Raw genomic sequence first — 22,745 nt, 5'->3', positions numbered from 1 at the left:
ACGCGGACGTCGGCCCGGCCCGGGCGGAGGGTGCCCGCCGAACCTCCCGCCGTCGTCGGGGCTTCCCGGGAAACCGCCGGCCCCCGGAGGGACCGGTCCCAATAAAATATTCCTCACACCTGGAGGTCACGAGGGCTGCTTCCCGGTTGGGCAGGGGATCGGCCAGGGTCCGGCGGGACGGCGTCCGGAGCGTGTCCGCGGAGAATGACCGGGGCCGGCGGGCCGGCGGGCCGGGCCTCACGTGATCAGGCAGCAGTTTAGGCAGCGGGAGCCCAGCCGCTTTTTCACCGCGTGTTTCTTTGGCGTTAGGATGGCGATGATCGCCTCGTCGAAAACCGCCTTCAAGCCCTTCTGCGTTAAAGCGGAGCACTCCACGTAGCAGCACGCGCCGATCTGCCGACATATTGGGGGGCGGAGGTTAAGCGCGCCCCTCCGCACGGGCACCCGGCCGCGGCCGCGGGCCCAGACGCACGCGGATCGTACGCCTAAAATCGGGAGAGAAGCAGCGTGGCTCAGTGGAAAGACAGCTTGAGACTGTGAGCCCACTGTTGGGTAGGGACCGTCTCTATACGTTGCCAGTTTGTACTTCCCAAGCGCTTAGTACGGTGCTCTGCGCATAGTAAGCGCTCGATAAATACGACCGATGATGAAAGAGCCCCAGTGGTCACGGGTTCTAATCCTGGGCTCTGCCGATTGTCGGCTGTGTCACTTCGCTGGTCTGGGCCCCGGTTCCCTCATCTGGAAAATGGGGATGAAGACCGGGAGCCCCCCCCGTGGGACAACCTGATCACCCTGTATCCTCCCCAGCGCTTAGAACGGTGCTTTGCACATAGTAAGCGCTTAATAAATGCCATCATTATTATTATTATTCTCTGGGCCTCAGTTCCCTCATCTGTAAAATGGGGATGAAGACCGTGAGCCCCCCCGTGGGACAACCTGATCACCCTGTAACCTCCCCAGCGCTTAGAACGGTGCTTTGCACATAGTAAGCGCTTAATAAATGCCATCACTATTATTATTCTGTGGGCCTCAGTTCCCTCATCTGGAAAACGGGGATGAAGACTGTGAGTCCCCCGTGGGACAACCTGATCACCCTGTAACCTCCCCAGCGCTTAGAACGGTGCTTTGCACATAGTAAGCGCTTAATAAATGCCATTATTATTATTATTATTATTCTCCAGGCCTCAGTTCCCTCATCTGGAAAATGGGGATGAAGACTGTAAGCCCCCAGTGGGACAACCTCATCACTCTGTAACCTCCCCAGTGCTTAGAACGGTGCTTTGCTCATAGTAAGCGCTTAATAAATGCCATCATTATTATTATTCTCTGGGCCTCAGTTCCCTCATCTGGAAAATGGGGATGAAGACTGTGAGCCCCCGGGGGACAACCTGATCACCCTGTAACCTCCCCAGTGCTTAAAATGGTGCTTTGCACATAGTGAGCGCTTAATAAATGCCATCGTTATTATTATTATTATTCTCCGGGCCTCAGTTCCCTCATCTGGAAAATGGGGATGAAGACTGTGAGCCCCCCGGGGGACAACCTGATCACCCTGTAACCTCCCCAGTGCTTAAAACGCTTAACAAATACCATCATCATTATTATGGTTATTATGATTATGATTATTATTGGTGCTGGGAGGGCTCCACCTCAATTCATTACAGTAGACGCAGGAGGAATGGGTTAGTCGGACCCTTCGGGCCTAGGCCAAAATGAGCCATCAATAATAATAATAATAACAATAATAATAATAATAATAATAATGATAATGATAACAATAGCATTTTATTAAGCACTTACTATGTGCAAAGCACTGTTCTAAGCGCTGGGGAGGTTACAAGGTGATCCATCAATAATAATAATAATAATAATAATAATAACGGCATTTTATTAAGTGCTTACTATGTGCAAAGCACCGTACTAAGCGCTGGGGAGGTTACAAGGTGATCCATCAATAATAATAATAATAATATGGCATTTTATTAAGCGCTTACTATGTGCAAAGCACCGTTCTAAGCGCTGGGGAGGTTACAAGGTGATCCATCAATAATAATAATAACGGCATTTTATTAAGCGCTTACTATGTGCAAAGCACCGTTCTAAGCGCTGGGGAGGTTACAAGGTGATCCATCAATAATAATAATAATAATAATGGCATTTTATTAAGCGCTTACTATGTGCAAAGCACCATTCTAAGCGCTGGGGAGGTTACAAGGTGATCAGGTTGTCCCACGGGGGGCTCACTGTCTTCATCCCCATTTTCCAGATGAGTTAACTGAGGCCCAGAGAAGTGAAGTGACCTGCCCAAAGTCACACAGCTGAATCCCTCGCACGGGTTGCCACGCTCTGAATTTACGGCTCCAAGGTGTAGGCGGGCAGCGAGCGGCTTGTCTGATTCATTCATTCTTGTACTTGAACTTGGACTTCCCAAGCACTTAGTACAGTGCTCTGCACACAGTAAGCGCTCAATAAATACGATTGATTGATTGATTCATTCATTCATTCATTCAGTGCTTAGAACAGTGCTTTGCACATAGTAAGCGCTTAATAAATGCTATTATTATTATTAGTCATTCAATCATTCAATTTGTACTTCCCAAGCGCTTAGTCCAGTGCTCTGCACATAGTAAGCGCTCAATAAATACGATTGATGATGATGATGATTCAATCGTATTTATTGAGCGCTTCCTGTGTGCAGAGCACTGTACTAAGCGCATGGGAAGTCCAAATCGGCAACATCTAGAGACGGTCCCTTCCCAACAATGGGTTCATGGTCTAGAAGGGGGAGACGGACAACAAAACAAAACACGTGGTCGGGTGTCAAGTCAGCAGAATAAATAGAAATGAAGCTTGATGCACATCATTGACACAATAAATAGAATTTGACCTTGTATCCCCCCCAGCGCTTAGAACAGTGCTTGGCACATAGTAAGCGCTGAACAAATGCCATCATTATTATTATTATTATTATTGCCCCCACCCTGGCCCCTACTCTGATCCCATCACCTCCTAGGAACCCCAGCGATAACAATAATAATAATAATGGTATTTGTTAAGCGCTTACTATGTGCAAAGCACCGTTCTAAGCGCTGGGGAGGTTACAAAGTGATGAAGTTGTCCCACAGGGGGCTCACAGTCATAATCCCCATTTTCCAGATGAGGGAACTGAGGCCCAGAGAATAATAATAATTATAATAATTATAATTATAATAATGGCATTTATTAAGCGCTTACTATGTGCAAAGCACCGTTCTAAGCGCTGGGGAGGTTACAAGGTGATCAGGTTGTCCCACGGGGGGCTCACAGTTTTTATCCCCATTTTCCAGATGAGGGAAATGAGGCCCAGAGAATAATAATAATAATAATAATGACATTTATTAAGCGCTTACTATGTGCAAAGCACCATTCTAAGCACTGGGGAGGTTACAAGGTGATCAGGTTGTCCCACAGGGGGCTCACAGTTTTTATCCCCATTTTCCAGATGAGGGGACTGAGGCCCAGAGAATAATAATAATAATAATGATGGCATTTATTAAGCGCTTACTATGTGCAAAGCACCGTTCTAAGCGCTGGGGAGGTTACAAAGTGATCAGGTTGTCCCACGGGGGGCTCACAGTTTTTATCCCCATTTTCCAGATGAGGGAACTGAGGCCCAGAAAATAATAATGATGGCATTTATTAAGCGCTTACTATGTGCAAAGCACCATTTTAAGCGCTGGGGAGGTTACAAGGTGATCAGGTTGTCCCACGGGGGGCTCACAGTTTTTATCCCCATTTTACAGATGAGGGAACTGAGGCCCAGAGAATAATAATAATAATAATGATGGCATTTATTAAGCACTTACTATATACAAAGCACCATTCTAAGCTCTGGGGAGGTTACAAGGTGATCAGGTTGTCCCACGCGGGGCTCACAGTTTTTATCCCCATTTTCCAGATGAGGGAACTGAGGCCCAGAAAATAATAATGATGGCATTTATTAAGCGCTTACTATGTGCAAAGCACCGTTCTAAGCGCTGGGGAGGTTCCAAGGTGATCAGGTTGTCCCACGGGGGGCTCACAGTTTTTATCCTGATTTTCCAGATGAGGGAACTGAGGCCCAGAGAATAATAATAAAAATAATGATGGCATTTATTAAGCACTTACGATGTGCAAAGCACCGTTCTAAGCGCTGGGGAGGTTACAAGGTGATCAGGTTGTCCCACGGGGGGCTCACAGTTTTTATCCCCATTTTCCAGATGAGGGAACTGAGGCCCAGAGAATAATAATAATAATAATGATGGCATTTATTAAGCGCTTACTATGTGCAAAGCATCGTTCTAAGCACTGGGGAGGTTCCAAGGTGATCAGGTTGTCCCACGCGGGGCTCACAGTTTCTATCCCCCTTTTCCAGATGAGGGAACTGAGGCCCAGAGAAGTGGAGCGACTTGCCCAAAGTCACCCAGCTGACAGTTGGCGGAGCCGGGATTTGAACCCACGACCTCGTACTCCTCCAAAGCCCGGGCTATTTCCACTGAGCCACACTGCTTCTCCGTCCGCCATCCCGCCCGCCTGCCGCCCGCTCCCGCGGGCAGCCCCATCCTCTTTATGTGTTGCCAAGCGCTTAGTCCAGTGCTCTGCCCACAGTAAGCGCTCAATAAATACGATTGATTGATTGATTGATTGATTGATCGATTTACCTCCTTGGCCAGTTTCTGTCCTTGCTCCACACAGACGGGTTTTTCCTTCATGTCATTCAGCCTCGCGAGGGTCTTCGGGTCGTCACGGAGATCGATCTAAGGAGGGGACCCGGCCGTCAGGACCGGGCGGGGGGTCCGTCTTTATTCCCGTCTCCCCGCCCTCCCTCCGTGGATTTTCTGCCCCATCTTGCTCTGGGCCTTGCTTATCATAATAATAATAATAATAATAATAATGATAATAATGGCATTTATTAAGCGCTTACTATGTGCAGAGCACTGTTCTAAGCGCTGGGGAGCACGCTGTCTTAGCCGGGAGGAGCAGTGTGGCCCAGTGGAAAGAGCAAGTCACTCTCTTTCCCCTCTGCCAACTGGGGCAGGTCACTTGGCTCCCTCTGTGCCTCGGTTTCCTCATCTGTAAAACGGGGATTTGGGCGGTGGGTCAGTCGTATTTATGGAGCACTTACTGTGGGCACAGCGCTGTACTAATGTTGCCAACTTGGACTTCCCAAGCGCTTAGTCCAGTGCTCGGCACACAGTAAGCGCTCAATAAATACGATTGAATGAATGAATGAATGAATGAATGAACTAAGCGCTTGGAGAGGACAACGGAACAATAGAACAGACACATCCCCTGCCCACGACGAGCTTACCGTCTAGAGGGGGAGACCGACATTCCCCATGTGGGACAGGGACTGTGTCCAACCCAATGTCATGCATTCATTCAATCGTACTTAATAATAACAATAATAATAATAATAATAATAATAACGATGGCATTTATTAAGCGCTTAAGCGCTGGGGAGGATCCAAGGTGATGAGGTTGTCCCCCAGGGGGCTCCCAGTCTTCATCCCCATTTTCCAGATGAGGGAACCGAGGCCCAGAGAAGTGAAGCGACTTGCCCAGAGTCACACAACTGACAACTGGTGGAGTCGGTATTCGAACCCATGACCTCTGACTCCAAAGCCCGGGCTTTTTCCACTGAGCCATGCCGCTTCCCCTCTTACCTCTTTCCCTTCCCCACAGCACCTGTATATATGTTTGTACATAGTTATCACTCTATTTATTTATTTTACATGCACATATCTATTCTATTTATTTTATTTTGTTAATATGTTTGGTTTTGTTCTCTGTCTCCCCCTTCTAGACTGTGAGCCCACTGTTGGGTAGGGACCGTCTCTATATGTTGCCGACTTGGACTTCCCAAGCGCTTAGTCCAGTGCTCTGCGCACAGTAGGCGCTCAATAAATACGATGGAATGAGTGAATGTGAAATAATAATAATAATGACATTTATTACGCGCTTACTATGTGCATTGTTCTAAGCGCTGGGGAGGTTACAAGGTGATCAGGTTGTCCCACGGTGGGGGCTCACAGTCTTCATCCCCGTTTTCCAGATGAGGGAACTGAGGCCCAGGGAAGTGACTCACCCAAAGTCCCACAGCTGACAATTGGCGGGGCCGGGATTTGAACCCATGACCTCTGACTCCGAATAATAATAATAATAATAATGATAATAATGATGACTGAGCCCCTTCCTTCCTCTCCCCCTCGTCCCCCTCTCCACCCCCCTCATCTTACCTCCTTCCCTTCCCCACAGCAGCTGTATATATGTAGATATGTTTGTACAGATTTATTACTCTATTTATTTATTTATTTTACTTGTCCATATCTATTCTATTTATTTTATTTTGTTAGTATGTTTGGTTTTGTCTCCCCCTTTTAGACTGTGAGCCCACTGTTGGGAAGGGACTGTCTCTAGATGTTGCCAAGCGCTTCGTCCAGTGCTCTGCACACAGTAAGCGCTCAATAAATACGATTGATTGATGATTGATGGCATTTATGAAGCGCTTACTATGTGCAAAGCGCTGTTCTAAGCGCTGAAGCCCGGGCTCTTTCCCGCCGCGGCACGGAGGGGAGTCCGACGTACCTGCGTCCCTATTAAGAGAAAGGGAACGTTGGGCGAATATTCCTTGAGTTCCGGCACCCATTCTTCCTTCACGTTTTGAAACGAGGCCCGGCTCACCACCGAGAAGCAGATGAGGAAGACGTCGGTCATGGGGTAAGAGAGTGGTCTTAAACGGTCGTAGTCTTCCTGTGGGGAGGGGGCACAAAAAAATAAATGGGATTTTCCGTTCCCGGGGGGTAACCGCGCCCAAGTCAACCGGGGAATTCGCGCCGTTGTCGGCGAGGACGACGGTTTTGCTGCTGTTCTCCTTCTGTCTTGTCCTTCTCTCTTGGTTAGTCAGTCGTATTTATTGAGCATTTATCATTCGTTCATTCATTCAATCGTATTTACTGAGCGCCGACTGGGTGCTAAGCGCTTGGGAAGTCCAAGTCGGCCACATATCATCATCAATCGTATTTATTGAGCGCTTACTATGTGCAGGGCACTGGACTAAGCGCTTGGGAAGTCCAAGTTGGCAACAGATGGAGACGGTCCCTACCCGACAACGGGCTCACAGTCTAGAAGGGGGAGACGGGCAACAAAACGAAACATGGAGACAGGTGTCAAAATCGTCAGAACAAATAGAATTAAAGCTAGATGCACATCGTTCATTCATTCAGTCGTATTTATTGAGCGCTGACTGTGTGCAGGGCACTGGACTAAGCGCTTGGGAAGTACAAGTTGGCAACAGAGACGGTCCCTACCTGACAACGGGCTCACAGTCTAGAAGGGGGAAACAGGCAACAAAACAAAACATGGAGACAGGTGTAAAAATCGTCAGAACAAATGGAATTAAAGCTAGATGCACATCGTTCATTCATTCAATCATATTTATTGAGTGCTGACTGTGTGCACAGCACTGGACTAAGCGCTTGGGAAGTCCAAGTTGGCAACAGATAGAGATGGTCCCTACCCGACAGCGGGCTCCCAGTCTAGAAGAGGGAGACAGACGACAAAACAAAACATAGTAACAAGATAAAATAAATAGAATAAATTTGTACGAGTAAAATAAATAAATAGAGTAATAAATATGTACAAACTGGTGGGTAGGGACCGTCTCTATATGTTGCCAACTTGGACTTCCCAAGTGCTTAGTACAGTGCTCTGCACACAGTAAGCGCTCAATAAATACAACTGAATGAATGAATAGTAAGCACTTCATAAATGCCATCATCATCATTCATTCATTCATTCATTCAATCGTATTTATTGAGCGCTTACTATGCGCAGAGCACTGTACTACGCGCTTGGGAAGTCCAAGTTGGCAACATATAGAGACGGTCCCTACCCAACAGTGGGCTCACAGTCTAGGAGGGGGAGACAGACGACAAAACAAAACATAGTAACAAGATAAAATAAATAGAATAAATATGTACGAGTAAAATAAATAAATAGAGTAATAAATATGTACAAACTGGTGGGTAGGGACTGTCTCTATATGTTGCCAACTTGGACTTCCCAAGCGCTGAGTACAGAGCTCTGCACACAGTAAGCGCTCAATAAATATGACTGAATGAATATCATCAATCGTATTTATTGAGTGCTTACTATGTGCAGAGCCCTGTACTAAGCGCTTGGGAAGTACAAATTGGCAATATATAGAGACAGTTCCTACCCAACAGTGGGCTCACAGTCTAAAAGGGAAGACAGAGAACAAAACCAAACATACTAACAAAATAAAATAAATAGAATAGATATGTACAAGTAAAATAAATATATACATATATACAGGTATATATCATCGTCATCATCCCCCAAATCCCAGAATTCCAGGCTGACAGAAGAACCCAGAGCTCCCAGCGCTGGGAAACTCCCCCAGAATCCCAAGCTCCCAGGGTCTGAAGCCCCCGGAAGCCATCCGGTCGTACTTATTGAGTGCTTACTGTGTGCCACGCACTGAGCTAATCAATCAATCAATCAATCAATCGTATTTATTGAACGCTTACTGTGTGCAGAGCACTGTACTAAGCGCTTGGGAAGTACAAGTTGGCAACTTATAGAGACGGTCCCTACCCAACAGTGGGCTCACAGTCTAGAAGGTGGGCTCACAGTCTAGAATGAAGTCATTCATTCATTCATTCAATCGATCAATCAATCAATCAACCGTATTTATTGAGCGCTTACTGTGTGCAGAGCACTGGACTAAGCACTTGGAAAGTCCAAGTTGGCAACATATAGAGACGGTCCCTGGGGATGGGGGTCTTGGGTTTCAAGGGGGGAAGGGCTCCGGCCTCGGACAATTCATTCATCCAATCATGTTTTTTGAGCGCTTACTGTGTGCAGAGCACTGTACTAAGCGCTTGGGAAGTCCAAGTTGGCAACACATAGAGAGGGTCCCTACCCAACAGCGGGCTCAAATGCTTTTTCTTTTATTTTGTTAATGTTTCGTTTTGTTCTCTGCCTCCCCCTTCTAGACTGTGAGCCCACTGTTGGGTAGGGACCGGCTCTAGATGTTGTCAACTTGGACTTCCCAAGCGCTTAGTACAGTGCTCTGCACACGGTAAGCGCTCAATAAATACGATTGATTGAGTTTTCACGATGGGGAAGTGACCCGGGGATGAAGAGGAAGTCAGAAATGGGCCTGGCTGACAACCAGTGTCCTTCCCCTTTGTGCCCTCCTGATTCCAGGAAAAAGGGGCATCATTCCATCATTCCTTCCTTCCTTCCTTCCTTCATTCATTCATTTGTATTTATTGAGCGCTTACTCTGTGGGCACCATTCACTCATTCCCTCAGAGAAGGGAAGTGACTTGCCCAAAGTCACACAGCTAAGCGCTCAATAAATACGATTGAATGAATGAATGAATGAAAGTCACTTCACTGCTCGGAGCCTCAGTTCCCCCATCTGGAAAACGGGGATTAAGACTGTGAGCCCCACGGGGGACAACTTGATCACCTTGTATTCCCCCCCAGCGCTTCGAACAGTGCTCCGCACATAGTAAGCGCTTAACAAATGCCATTATTATTATTATTATTATTATTATTATTATTATTATTGTTATTACATAGTAAGCACTTTTATCAAATGCCACGGGAAAAAAAAAAAGCGATTTGCCCAAGATCACCCAGCAGGCAAGTGGCGGGGCACTTGTCAACTTGTACTTCCCAAGCGCCTAGTACAGTGCTCTGCACACAGTAAGCGCTCAATAAATACGATTGATTGATTGATTGATTGAATTAGAACCCAAGTCTCCTGACTCTCAGCTGGACTCTTTCCAGTAGGTCATGGTGCTTCCCAAGTGCTTAGTCCAGTGCTCTGCACACAGTAAGCGCTCAATAAATACGATTGATTGATTGATTGATTGAATTAGAACCCAAGTCTCCTGACTCTCAGCTGGACTCTTTCCAGTAGGTCCTGTTGCTTCCCAAGTGCTTAGTCCAGTGCTCTGCACACAGTAAGCGCTCAATAAATACGATTGATTGATTGATTGATTCTCATTTTGGCATGTACCATGTAAGCACAAAACAATTTTTCCCATTCTCATGTCCGTCTCTCCTCTAGACTGTAAACTCTCCTTCTCATTTTAGCGTGTTCCAATCAATCAATCAATCAATCAATCAATCGTATTTATTGAGCGCTTACTGTGTGCAGAGCACTGGACTAAGCGCTTGGGAAGTACAAGTTCCATGTAGGCGCAGAACAATCTTTCACGTTCTCAGCAAGCTAGCATCTTGTGATACTCGCTTAGGGGAAGCAGCGTGGCTCAGTGGAAAGAGCCCGGGCTTGGAAGTCAGAGGTCATGGGTTCAAATCCCGGCGCCACCAATTGTCAGCTGGGTGACTTTGGGCAAGTCACTTCACTTCTCTGGGCCTCAGTGACCTCATCTGGAAAATGGGGATGAAGACTGTGAGCCCCCCCGTGGGACAACCTGATCACTTTGTAACCTCCCCAGCGCTTAGAATAGTGCTTTGCACATAGTAAGTGCTTAATAAATGCCATCATTATGATTATTATTTGGAGTCAGAGGTCGTGGGTTCAAATCCCGGCTCCACCAACTGTCAGCTGTGTGACTTCGGGCAAGTCACTTCACTTCTCTGGGCCTCAGTTGCCGCATCTGTAAAATGGGGATTAAGACTGTGCGCCCCCACCATGGGACAACCTGATCACCTTGTAACCTCCCCAGTGCTTAGAACAGTGCTTTGCACATCGTAAGCGCTTAATAAATGCCATTATTATTATTATTATTATTGGGAGTCAGAGGTCATGGGTTCGAATTCTGGCTCCGCCGCTTCTCAGCTGTGTGACGTGGGGCAAGTCACGTCAATTCTCTGGGCCTCAGTTCCCTCACCTGGAAAATGGGGATTAAGATTGTGAGCCCCACGTGGGACAACCTTGAATACCTTGTATCCCCCCAGTGCTTAGAACAGTGCTTGGCACATAGTAAGCGCTTAACAAATACCATCATTATTATTATTATTATTATTATTATTATGCTAAAAAACTTTAGAAATCTTCAATTACCTAGACTTAAATGACCGTAGTAAGCGCTTAACAAATACCATTATTATTATTATTATTATTGTGCTAAAAAACTTTAGAAATCTTCCATTATCTAGGCTTAAATGACCGTAGTAAGTGCTTAACAAATACCATTATTATTATTATTATTGTGCTAAAAAACTTTAGAAATCTTCCATTATCTAGGCTTAAATGACCGTAGTAAGTGCTTAACAAATACCATTATTATTATTATTATTATTATTATTATTGTGCTAAAAAACTTTAGAAATCTTCCATTATCTAGGCTTAAATGACCATAGTAAGCGCTTAACAAATACCATTATTATTATTATTATTGTCCTAAAAAACTTTAGAAATCTTCCATTATCTAGGCTTAAATGACCATAGTAAGCGCTTAACAAATACCATTATTATTATTATTATTATTATTATTATTGTGCTAAAAAACTTTAGAAATCTTCAATTATCTAGACTTAAATGACCGTAGTAAGCGCTTAACAAATACCATTATTATTATTATTATTATTATTATTATTATTATTGTGCTAAAAAACTTTAGAAATCTTCCATTATCTAGGCTTAAATGACCATAGTAAGCGCTTAACAAATACCATTATTATTATTATTATTGTCCTAAAAAACTTTAGAAATCTTCCATTATCTAGGCTTAAATGACCATAGTAAGCGCTTAACAAATACCATTATTATTATTATTATTATTATTATTGTGCTAAAAAACTTTAGAAATCTTCAATTATCTAGACTTAAATGACCGTAGTAAGCGCTTAACAAATACCATTATTATTATTATTATTATTATTATTGTGCTAAAAAACTTTAGAAATCTTCCATTATCTAGGCTTAAATGACCGTAGTAAGCGCTTAACAAATACCATCATTATTATTATTATTATTATTATTATTATTATTGTGCTAAAAAACTTTAGAAATCTTCCATTATCTAGGCTTAAATGACCGTAGTATGCGCTTAACAAATACCATTATTATTATTATTATTGTGCTGTAAGCCCATTGTCGGGTAGAGACCGTCTCTCTGTGTTACTGACTTGGACTTCCCAAGCGCTTAGTACAGTGCTCTGCACACCGTAAGTGCTCAATAAATACAACTGAATGAATGAATGAATCAATCAATCGTATTTATTGAGCGCTTACTGTGTGCAGAGCACTGTACTAAGCGCTTGGGAAGTCCAAGTTGGCAACATATAGAGGCAGTCCCTACCCAACAGTGGGTTCACAGTCTAAAAGGGGGAGACAGAGAACAAAACCAAACATACTAACAAAATAAAATAAATAGAATAGAGATGTACAAGTAAAATAAAGAGTAATAAATATGCACAATAAATATAAGTATAAATATAAACATTTATAATATTTATTATATTATATATTTATATATTATATATATTTATGATGATGATGATGATGATGGCATTTGTTAAGCGCTTACTATGTGCAGAGCACTGTTCTAAGTGCTGGGGGGATACAAGGTGATCAGGTTGTCCCACGTGGGGCTCACAGTCTTAATCCCCATTTTACAGATGAGGGAACTGAGGCTCGGAGAAGTTAAGTGACTTGCCCAAGGTCACACAGCAGACATGTGGCGGAGCTGGGATTCGAACCCATGACCTCTGACTCCAAAGCCCGTGCTCTTCTCCACTGAGCCATGCTGCGCCTCTATATTTATATTTTTATATATTTTATATATTTATATAAACATAATAAATAAATATAATAAATATGTACAAGTATGAATGACATACTGCGTCTCAGTGCCTGGTACGCAGAAAGGGCTTAAGTCCAGTGCTCTGCACACAGTAAGCGCTCAATAAATACGATTGAATGAATGAATGAAAATACTATTATTAGTAGTATTATTATAATACTGATAATAATATTAAGTCTGAGGCAAGAAACAGTCGAGGGGCAAAGGAGTCCTCTAGACCGTAAGCTCACTGTGGGCAGGGAATGCGTCTTATTATTGTTGTACTGTCCTCTCCCAAGTATTCATTCATTATTTATTAAACACTTACTGTGTGCAGAGCACTGTACTAAGCGCTTGGGAAAGTACAACAATAAACTGTGCCATTCCTCGTCCAAAACGAGCTCACAGTCTAGAGGGAAAATTACGGTATTTATTGAGCGCTTACTATGTGACGGGCATTGTTCTAAGCGCTGGGGGAGATGCAAGGTAATCGGGTTGGACGCAATCCCTGCCCCATGTGAGGCTCGCCGTCTTAATCCCCATTTGACAGATGAGGGAACTGAGGCACAGAGAAGTGAAGTGACTTGGCCAAGGACACACAGCAGACAAGTGGCGGAGCCGGGATTAGAACCCATAACCTTCTGATTCCCAGGCCCGGGCTCTAGCCACTAGATCATTAGCTTAGTGCTCTGCACTCAGTAAGCGCTCAATAAATAGCATTGGTGGATTGTTTGATTGCTCTGTCAGCAGCAGGGGAGATGTCTGCTTTTAAAATGGGTAGTTGGCGTATTAAGTGCTTACTCCGTGCCAAGCACTGCACTAAACAGCGGGGCAAGTAATAATAGTAATAATAATCGATCAATCAATCGTATTTATTGAGCGCTTACTGTGTGCAGAGCACTGTACTAAGCGCTTGGGAAGTCCAAGTTGGCAACATCTAGAGACAGTCCCTACCCAACAGTGGGCTCACAGTCTAAAAGGGGGAGACGGAGAACAAAACCAAACACACTAACAAAATAAAATAAATAGAATAGATATGGACAAGTAAAATAAATAAATAGAGTAATAAATCTGTACAGACATATAGACATCTATACAGGTGCTGTGGGGAAGGGAAGGAGGTAAGATGGGGGGATGGAGAGGGGGACGAGAGGGATAATAAATAATGGCATTTATTAAGCGCTTACTATGTGCAAAGCACTGTTCTAAGCGCTGGGGAGGTTACAAGGTGATCAGGTTGTCCCACGGGGGGCTCAAAGTCTTCATCTCCATTTTACAGATGAGGGAACTGAGGCCCAGAGAATAATAATAACAATAATAATAATAATAATAATAATAATAATAATAATAATAATGGCATTTATTAAGCGCTTACTCTGTGCAAAGCACTGTTCTAAGCACCGGGGAGGTTACAGGGTGATCAGGTTGTCCCACGGGGGGCTCCCAGTCTTCATCCCCATTTTACAGATGAGGGAACTGAGGCACAGAGAATAATAATAATAATAATGATGGCATTTATTAAGTGCTTACTCTGTGCAAAGCACTGTTCTAAGCACTGGGGAGGTTACAGGGTGATCAGGTTGTCCCACAGGGGGCTCACAGTCTTAATCCCCATTTTACAGATGAGGTAACTGAGGCACGGAGAAGTGAAGTGACTTGCCCAAAGTCACCCAGCTGACAATTGGCGGAGCCGGGATTTGAACCCATGACCTCTGACTCCAAAGCCCGGGCTCTTTCCACTGAGCCACGCTGCTTCTCTTATAATAATTATGGTACTTCCTAAGTGCTTACTGTGTGCCCAGCACTGTTCTAAGCACTGGGGTAGATTTGAGTTGATAATAATAACAATAATGATGGTATTTGTTAAGCGCTTACTCTGTGCAAAGCACTGTTCTAAGCGCTGGGGAGGTTACAAGGTGATCAGGTTGTCCCACGGGGGGCTCAAGGTTTTAATCCCCATTTTCCAGATGAGGTCACTGAGGCCCGGAGAAATGAAGTGACTCGCCCAAAGCCCCACAGCTGACAGTCGGCGGAGCCGGGATTCGAACCCCTGACCTCTGACTCCAAAGCCCGGGCTCTTTCCGCAGAGCCACGCTGCTTCTCGGCCCAAGGCCACACGAGCCGACGAGTGGCGGAGCCGGGATTTGAACCCATGACCTCTGGCTCCAAAGCCCGGGCTCTTTCCACCGAGCCACGCTGCTTCTGACGGTGGGGTTGGCCGCAGTCCCCGTCCCATGGGGGGCTCCCGGTCTCCATCCCCATTTTACAGATGAGGGAACTGAGGCCCAGAGAAGTGAAGCGACTGGCCCAAGGCTGCACAGCAGACGCGTGGCGGAGCCGGGATTATTGCTTATCAAACACTGTAATTATTTTTAAAACGGGGATTAAGACTGCGAGCACCACGAGGGACAGGGGCTGTGTCCAGCCTGCTGAGCTGGTACCCACCCCAGCGCTTAGTACAGTGCCTAGCACATAGTAAGCGCTTAACAATAATGATAATGATGGTGTTTGTTAAGCGCTTACTGGGTGCTGAGCACTGTTCTAAGCGCTGGGGTAGATACAAGGTGATCAGGTTGTCCCACCTGGGGCTCACAGTCTTCATCCCCATTTTAAAGAAGAGGGAACTGAGGCCCAGAGAAGTGCAGTGACTTGCCCAGAGTCACACAGCTGACAAGTGGCGGAGCCGGGATTACAACCCACGACCTCCCACTCCCAATAATAATAATAATAATGATGATGGCGTTTATTAAGCGCTTACTATGTGCAAAGCACTGTTCTAAGCGCTGGGGAGGGAAGCAGCGTGGCTCAGTGGAAAGAGCCCGGGCTTTGGAGTCGGAGGTCAGGGGTTCAAATCCCGGCTCCGCCAATTGTCAGCTGTGTGACTTTGGGCAAGTCACCTCACTTCTCTGTGCCTCAGTTCCCTCATCTGTAAAATGGGGATGAAGACTATGAGCCCCCGGTGGGACACCCTGATCTCCTTGTAACCTCCCCAGCACTTAGAACAGTGCTTTGCAAGTCACTTCACTTCTCCGTGCCTCAGTGACCTCATCTGTCAAATGGGGATGAAGACTGTGAGCCCCCCGTGGGACAACCTGATCACCTTGTATCCCCCCAGCGCTTAGAACAGCGCTTTGCACATAGTAAGCGCTTAATAAATACCATCATCATCATTATTATTATTACAAGGTGATCAGGTTGTCCCACGGGGGGCTCACAGTCTTCATCCCCATTTTACAGATGAGGGACCTGAGGCACAGAGAAGTGAAGTGACTTGCCCAAAGTCACACAGCTGACAGCTGGCTCTACCCACTAGGCCACACTGCCTCTCTCGGCATCCGCCCCCGACGGATCTGTTTGGGCATCCAAACAGGTGGTCCGGCTCCCCCGACTTCCTGCGGGAATTCCGATCAATCAATCGTGTTTATCGAGCGCTTACTGTGTGCAGAGCACTGTACTGAGCGCTTGGGAAGTCCAAGTCGGCAACATATAGAGACGGTCCCGACCCAACAGCGGGCTCACAGTCTAAAAGATGCTTGGAGGGGGTGAGGAGAGTGAGTGTGCGTGTGTGTGTGAGAGAGAGAGAGAGAGCACACACACGCCTGCTTAAATCATGCTCCCGGTAATTAAATCCTCTTCCCGAAAGCGGGATGATTCCATTGTGTCCCGATCCCGGGGCCTGGAGTCTGCTCCTCCGTCACCGGCGAGGCAGGGCCCGAGGACTCCGGGGGATCGGCTGGCTCCCGGGGAACTGAAAATACAGGGAGCGCCTCGCGCTTCGCCACAGGCCATGGGGTCAATCGATCAATCAGTCAATCAATCAATCGTATTTATTGAGCGCTTACTATGTGCAGAGCACTGTACTAAGCGCTTGGGAAGTACAAATTGGCATCACATAGAGACCGTCCCTACCCAACAGTGGGCTCACAGTCTAAAAGGGGGAGACAGAGAACAGAACCAAACATACCAACAAAATAAAATAAGTAGGATAGAAATGTACAAGTAAAATAAATAATTAAATAAATAAATAGAGTATTAAATATGTACAACCATAGGGTCGGCACGCACACATGCCAAGCACAGTCCGAGCACATGCCAAGCACACGCCAAGCTCCCCCGGGCCCACCTTAGTCCGCCACCGGCCGCGTCCCCGGCTGATAATAATAATGATAATGATAATAATGGCATTTATTTAGCGCTTACTCTGTGCAAAGCACCGTTCTGAGCATTGGGGAGGTTACAGGGTGATCAGATTGTCCCACGGGGCGCTCAAAGTCTTCATCCCCATTTTACAGATGAGGGAACTGAGGCACAGAGAATAATAATAATAATGATGGCATTTGTTAAGCGCTCACTATGTGCAAAGCACTGTTCTAAGCGCTGGGGGGGATCAATCAATCAATCAATCGTATTTATTGAGCGCTTACTGTGTGCAGAGCACTGTTCTAAGCGCTGGGGGGGATCAATCAATCAATCAATCAATCGTATTTATCGAGCGCTTACTGTGTGCAGAGCACTGTTCTAAACGCTGGGGGGGATCAATCAATCAATCAATTGTATTTATCGAGTGCTTACTGTGTGCAGAGCACTGTTCTAAGCGCTGGGGGGGATCAATCAATCAATCAATCGTATTTATTGAGCGCTTACTGTGTGAAGAGCACTGTTCTAAGTGCTGGGGGGGATCAAGCAATCAATCAATCGTATTTATTGAGCGCTTACTGTGTGCAGAGCACTGTACTAAGCGCTTGGGAAGTACCAGTTGGCAACATAGAGAGACAGTCCCTACCCAACAGTGGGGTCACAGTCTAAAAGATGGGGATACAAGATGATCAGGTTGTCCCACGGGGGGCTCACAGTCTTCACCCCCATTTTCCAGATGAGGGAACTGAGGCCCAGAGAAGTGAAGTGACCTGCCCAAGGTCACCCGGCTGACCACTGGCGGAGCCGGGATTTGAACCCGTGACCCCCGACTCCATCATCATCAATCGTATTTATTGAGCGCTTACTATGCGCAGAGCACTGTACTAAGCGCTTGGGAAATACAAATTGGCAACATACAGAGACCGTCCCTACCCAACAGTGGGCTCACAGTCTAAAAGGGGGAGACCGAGAACAAAACCAAACATACTAACAAAATAAAATAAATAGAATAGATATGGACAAGTAAAAGAAATAGAGTAATAAATGTGTACAAACATATATCCATATATACAGGTGCTGTGGGGAAGGGAAGGAGGTAAGATGGCGGGGATGGAGAGGGGGACGAGGGGGAGAGGAAGGAAGGACTCCAAAGCCCGGGCTCTTTCCACTGAGCCATACAGTGCTCTGCACACAGTAAGCGCTCAATAAATACGATTGACTGGATCTGCTTCCTTCTGGGGGAAGGCTCCCGGCCCAAGGACGGGCCTGTCCATCTAGCTGTCAATCAATCAATCAATCAATCAATCGTATGTCAGTCTTGGGGGGTCTTTGGGTCCCCTTCCCCAAGGAGCAGGAGGGGAGGTGCCCGCGGGGAAACTGACCTGCCCAGCCGTGTCGTACAGGCCCAACAGGTACTGCTTGCCCCCGACGGTGACGCTGACTGCAACGGGAAAAATGGGAGAAGCCAGGTGAGCCATGGGATCTTCTCCCATTTTCCAGGCCCTGAGAGATCACCTCCTCCAGAAGGCCTTCCCTCACCGAACCCCCTCCATCCCCACAGCACCTGTCTATACGTATATACGTTTGCAGATTTATTACTCTATTTCATTTGGACATATTTATTCTAGTGCTTTTATTTTGCTGAATAAAACACAATATTTTTGTTATAAATTGTTATTCATGTTTTGTTCTGTCGTCCGCCTCCCCCTTCTAGACCGTGAGCCCGCTGTCGGGTAGGGACCGCCTCTGGATGTTGCCGCCTCGGCCTTCCCAAGCGCTTAGTCCAGTGCTCTGCGCACAGTCGGCGCTCCATAAATGCGACTGAATGAATGAAATCCTCCGGGGAGCGGCACCTCCGATACGACGATGATGGCATTTATTTTTTTTATTTATTTATTTTTTAATGGCATTTATTAAGCGCTTACTATGTGCAAAGCACTGTCTTTATGAGGCGCTTACTATGCGCAAAACACTGTTCTAAGCGCTGGGGTGGGCACAGAGTAATCAGGTTGTCCCACGTGGGGCTCACAGTCTTCATCCCCATTTTAATAATAATAATGATGATGGTATTTGTTAAGCACTTACTATGTGCCAAGCACTGTTCTAAGCACTGGGGAGATACAAGGTGATCAGGTTGTCCCACGGGGGGGCTCCCAGTCTTCATCCCCATTTTCCAGATGAGGGAACTGAGGCCCAGAGAAGTGAAGTGACTTGCCCAAAGTCACACAGCTGACAAGTGGCGGAGCCGGGATTAGAACCCACGACCTCTGACGTCCCAGCAATATTCCTTCATTCATTCAATCGTATTTATTGAGCGCTTACTGTGTGTAGAGCACTGGACTAAGCGCTTGGGAAGTCCAAGTCGGTAACATATATTCATTCCTTCCTTCATTCAAACGTATTTATTGAGCGCTGACTCTCCCCCTTCTAGACTGTGCGCCCATTGTCGGGTAGGGACCATCTCTATATGTTGCCGACTTGGACTTCCCAAGCGCTTAGTACAGTGCTCTGCACACAGTAAGCGCTCAATACAATTTAATGAATGCAGAGCACTGTACTAAGCGCTTGGGAAGTCCAAGTCGGCAATGTATAGAGACAGTCCCTACCCGACAACGGGCTCACACTTCCCAAGCGCTTAGTCCAGTGCTCTGCACACAGTAAGCGCTCAATAAATACGATTGAATGAATGAATAGAAGGGGGAGACGGACAACACAACAAAACATGTAGACAGGTGTCAATCGTCAGAATAAATAAAATTATAGCTCTATGCACATCATTAACAAAATAAATAGAATAGTAAATCAATCAATCAATCGTATTCATTGAGCGCTTACTGTGTGCAGAGCACTACTAAGCGCTTGGGAAGCACAAGTTGGCAAATATGGACAAGTAAAATAAGTAGAGTAATAATAATAATAATAATGTTGGTATTTGTTAAGCGCTTACTATGTGCCAGGCACTGTTCTAAGCGCTGGGGTGGATACAAGGTCATCAGGTTGCCCCACGTGGGGCTCACCGTCTTTATCCCCATTTTCCAGATGAGGGAACTGAGGCCCAGAGAAGTGAAGTGACTTGCCCAAAGTCACACAGCGGATAAGTGACGGAGCCGGGATTTGAACCCATGCTATATACCCAGGTGCTGTGGGGAGGGGAAGGAGGTGGGGAGGGGTGGGATGGGGAGGGGGAGAGGAAAAAGGGGGCCCTATCCACCCCACCCCCAGCCCATAAGCCCAACCCTAAAGGGTCTGGTCATGCCTGATCCCTGGAGAGGTCCTGGGAAGGGGAAACTTGGAAAGGTCAAGGGGGTTGGATGGGGAGAAATTGGGGGGGGCAAGGAGGAGGGATTGGGGGGTGCTGGATCTGGCTGGGAGGGAGGGAGCACCGGAGGGTTTCACACTGGGAAAGGAGTGGGAAGAGGGGTTTGGTGGAATGGGTGGAGATCCTGGATGGGAAAAGGAGTTGGAAGAAGGTGGAGGGCACATGGGGGCTGGGGGGGGGGGGGGGCGATCCTGGATGGGGAGAGGAGTTGGAAGAAGGTGGAGGGCGCATGGGGGGCGGATTTTGGATTGGGAGAGGAGTTGGAAGGTGGGGAGATCCTGGATGGGGAGAGGAGTTGGAAGAGAGGGGAGGGGGGATAGGTTGAGGGAGGAAGGAGGGGCTGGGAAACTTGGATGGGAGGAGGAGCTGGAAGAGTGGAGGGGGGCACGGGGGGGGGGGCGGGGGGGATCCTGGATGGGGACAGGAGTTGGAAGCGAGGGGAGGGGGATCCTGGATGGGGAGAAGAGTTGGAAGGGGGGGATAGATTGGGGGATGGGGGATCCTGGATGGGGAGAGGAGTTAGAAGAAGGTGGAGGGCGCATGGGGGGGATTTTGGATTGGAAGAGAAGTTGGAAGGAGGGGGATCCTGGATGGGGAGAGGTGTTGGAAGAGAGGGGAGGGGGGGATAGATTGAGGGAGGAAGGAGGGGGTGGGAAACTTGGGTGGAAGGAGGAGCTGGAAGAGTGGAGAGGAGGCATGGGGGGGCGGGGGGGGATCCCGGATGGGGAGAGGAGTTGGAAGAGGGGGGAGATGAACTGGGGGGGGGGGCTAGATTGGGGGAAGAGGGGATCCTGGGGGGGCAGAGGAGTTGGAAGGGAGGGGAGGGGGTATGGGGAGGGAATCCTGGATGGGAGGAGGAGGAGCTGGGGGAGGGGAGAGGGGGCATGGGGGGGGGGGGAGATCCTGGATGGGGAGAGGAGTTGGAAGAGGGGGGAAAATGAACTGGGTGGGGAGGACTAGATTGGGGGAGGAGGGGATCCTGGGGGGGCAGAGGAGTTGGGGGAGAGGGGAGGGGGCAGGGGGGAGGGAATCCTGGGTGGGAGGAGGAGGAGCTGGGAGAGGGGGGAGGGGGTACGGGGGGGGGGGTCCTCCTGGATGGGGGGAGGAGTTGGGAGAGAGGGGAGGAGGCCCGGTGTCGGGGGCGGGGGGGGTCCCTTGTCGGGGAGGCTGGAGAGGGGCGCAGGCCTCGCCAAAGTTTCCGCTCCAAGTTTCCGGGCCCGGCGCCCCCCGCCCCCCCTGCCCGGTACCCCCGTGGCCGGTGCCCCCCCTGCCCGGTTGCGGTACCGGCGTAGTGGTCGAAGACGGTGGGCACGTACTCCTCGGGGAAGGCGTCGTTGGCGTAGCTCATCAGCAGGCACGTCTTGCCCACCGCCCCGTCGCCCACCACCACGCACTTCAGCATCAGCGCGCCCGGACCCTGCGCCATCGGGGGGGAGGGGGGGACCCCGGGGGACCCCCGGGACGGACGGGGACCCCCCCCGGGACACCGGACCCCCCGGGACCCCCGGGACCCTCCTCCTCCGTCCGGCCGGCCGGGGCGGCGGCGGCGGCCCAGGGGTCAAGGGGGTCAGCGGGGGCCCGGGCCCGGCCTGGGGCCGCCCATCGCTGGGCACGGGCCGAGGGACCGAGGGAGGGAGGGAGGGCACGGAGGGAGGGAGGGCACGGAGGGAGGGCACCCCTCACTTTGGGGAGGGGGCCGGGGGTCCCCGGGGCGGGGGGCAGAGGAGGGCGGCGGCCCGGCCCGGCCCGGAGGACGGACACAGCGGAGCCCCGGCCCCGGCCCCGGCCCCGGGGGTGGGCAGGGGAGGGGAGGAAAGGAGGAGAGAGGGGAGAGGAGGGGGGAGAGGACAGGAGGGGAGAGGGGAGAGGGGAGGAGGAGGAGAGGAGGAGGAGAGGGGGCACCGGGCACCGGGCAGGGGAGGGGCACCGGGCGCTCCCGGACCGACCCCACCGCCCGCCCGGCAGGGCAAGGGCTGGGGGATCCAGGGCAGGGGAGGAGGGAGAGAGAGGGAGAGAGAGGGAGAGAGGAGATGGGGGAGGAAAGAAGGGGGGGGAGAAGGGAGGAGAGAAGGGAGGGAAGGGGAAAGGGGAGAGAGAGAGGGGAGGGGAGGGGAGGGGAGGGGGAGGAAAGAAAGGAGGGAAGGAGAAAGGAAAGATAGGGGAGGAAGGGAGGGAAGGAGAGGGGGAGGAAGGGAGGGAAGGAGAAAGGAAAGAAAGGAGAGGAGGAAAGAAGGGAAGGGAGGAAAGAAGGGAGGGGAGGAAAGAAGGGAGGGGAGGAGAGAAAGGAGGGGAGGAAGGAAGGGGAAGGAAAGACAGGAGGGGAGGAGATGGGGAGGAAAGAAGGAGGAGGAAAAGGAGAGGGAGGGAAGAAGGGAGGGAATGGGAGGGGAGGAAAGAAGGGGAAAAGGAGAGGGAGGGAAGAAGGGAGGGAAGGGGAGGGGGAGGAAAGAAGGGAAAAGGAGAGGGAGGGAAGAAGGGAAA

General features: G+C 48.5%; 1 protein-coding gene across 1 annotated transcript; it reads right to left on the bottom strand.

The window, feature by feature from the left end:
- Window positions 1-219: 219 nt before the first annotated feature.
- Window positions 220-21,696, bottom strand: RHOQ (ras homolog family member Q). The gene is made up of 5 exons (XM_038750839.1): window positions 21,549-21,696; window positions 18,328-18,386; window positions 6,607-6,771; window positions 4,680-4,775; window positions 220-393 (listed from the first exon to the last, which is right to left on the bottom strand). The coding sequence occupies exons 1-5, from the start codon at window positions 21,688-21,690 to the stop codon at window positions 238-240; spliced, it is 618 nt and encodes a 205-aa protein (XP_038606767.1). The 5' UTR covers window positions 21,691-21,696; the 3' UTR covers window positions 220-237.
- Between the last annotated feature and the right edge of the window lie 1,049 nt (window positions 21,697-22,745).

This window comes from Tachyglossus aculeatus, chromosome 9 (genome assembly GCF_015852505.1).
Source record: "Tachyglossus aculeatus isolate mTacAcu1 chromosome 9, mTacAcu1.pri, whole genome shotgun sequence".
NCBI lineage: Eukaryota > Metazoa > Chordata > Mammalia > Monotremata > Tachyglossidae > Tachyglossus > Tachyglossus aculeatus.
Note: the sequence above shows the minus strand (reverse complement) of the source record. Positions and strands in the feature narration are given on the sequence as shown.

Bases quoted from the DNA above. Each gene is read 5' to 3' on its own strand.
- RHOQ (XM_038750839.1), bottom strand. From the start codon at position 21,690: ATGGCGCAGGGTCCGGGCGCGCTGATGCTGAAGTGCGTGGTGGTGGGC. The intron at 18,387-21,548 runs GTACCGCAACCG...TTCCCGTTGCAG, and splicing joins CGTCTTCGACCACTACGCCG to TCAGCGTCACCGTCGGGGGC. The intron at 4,776-6,606 runs GTACGTCGGACT...TCCCCTCCTTAG, and splicing joins TTCTCTTAATAGGGACGCAG to ATCGATCTCCGTGACGACCC.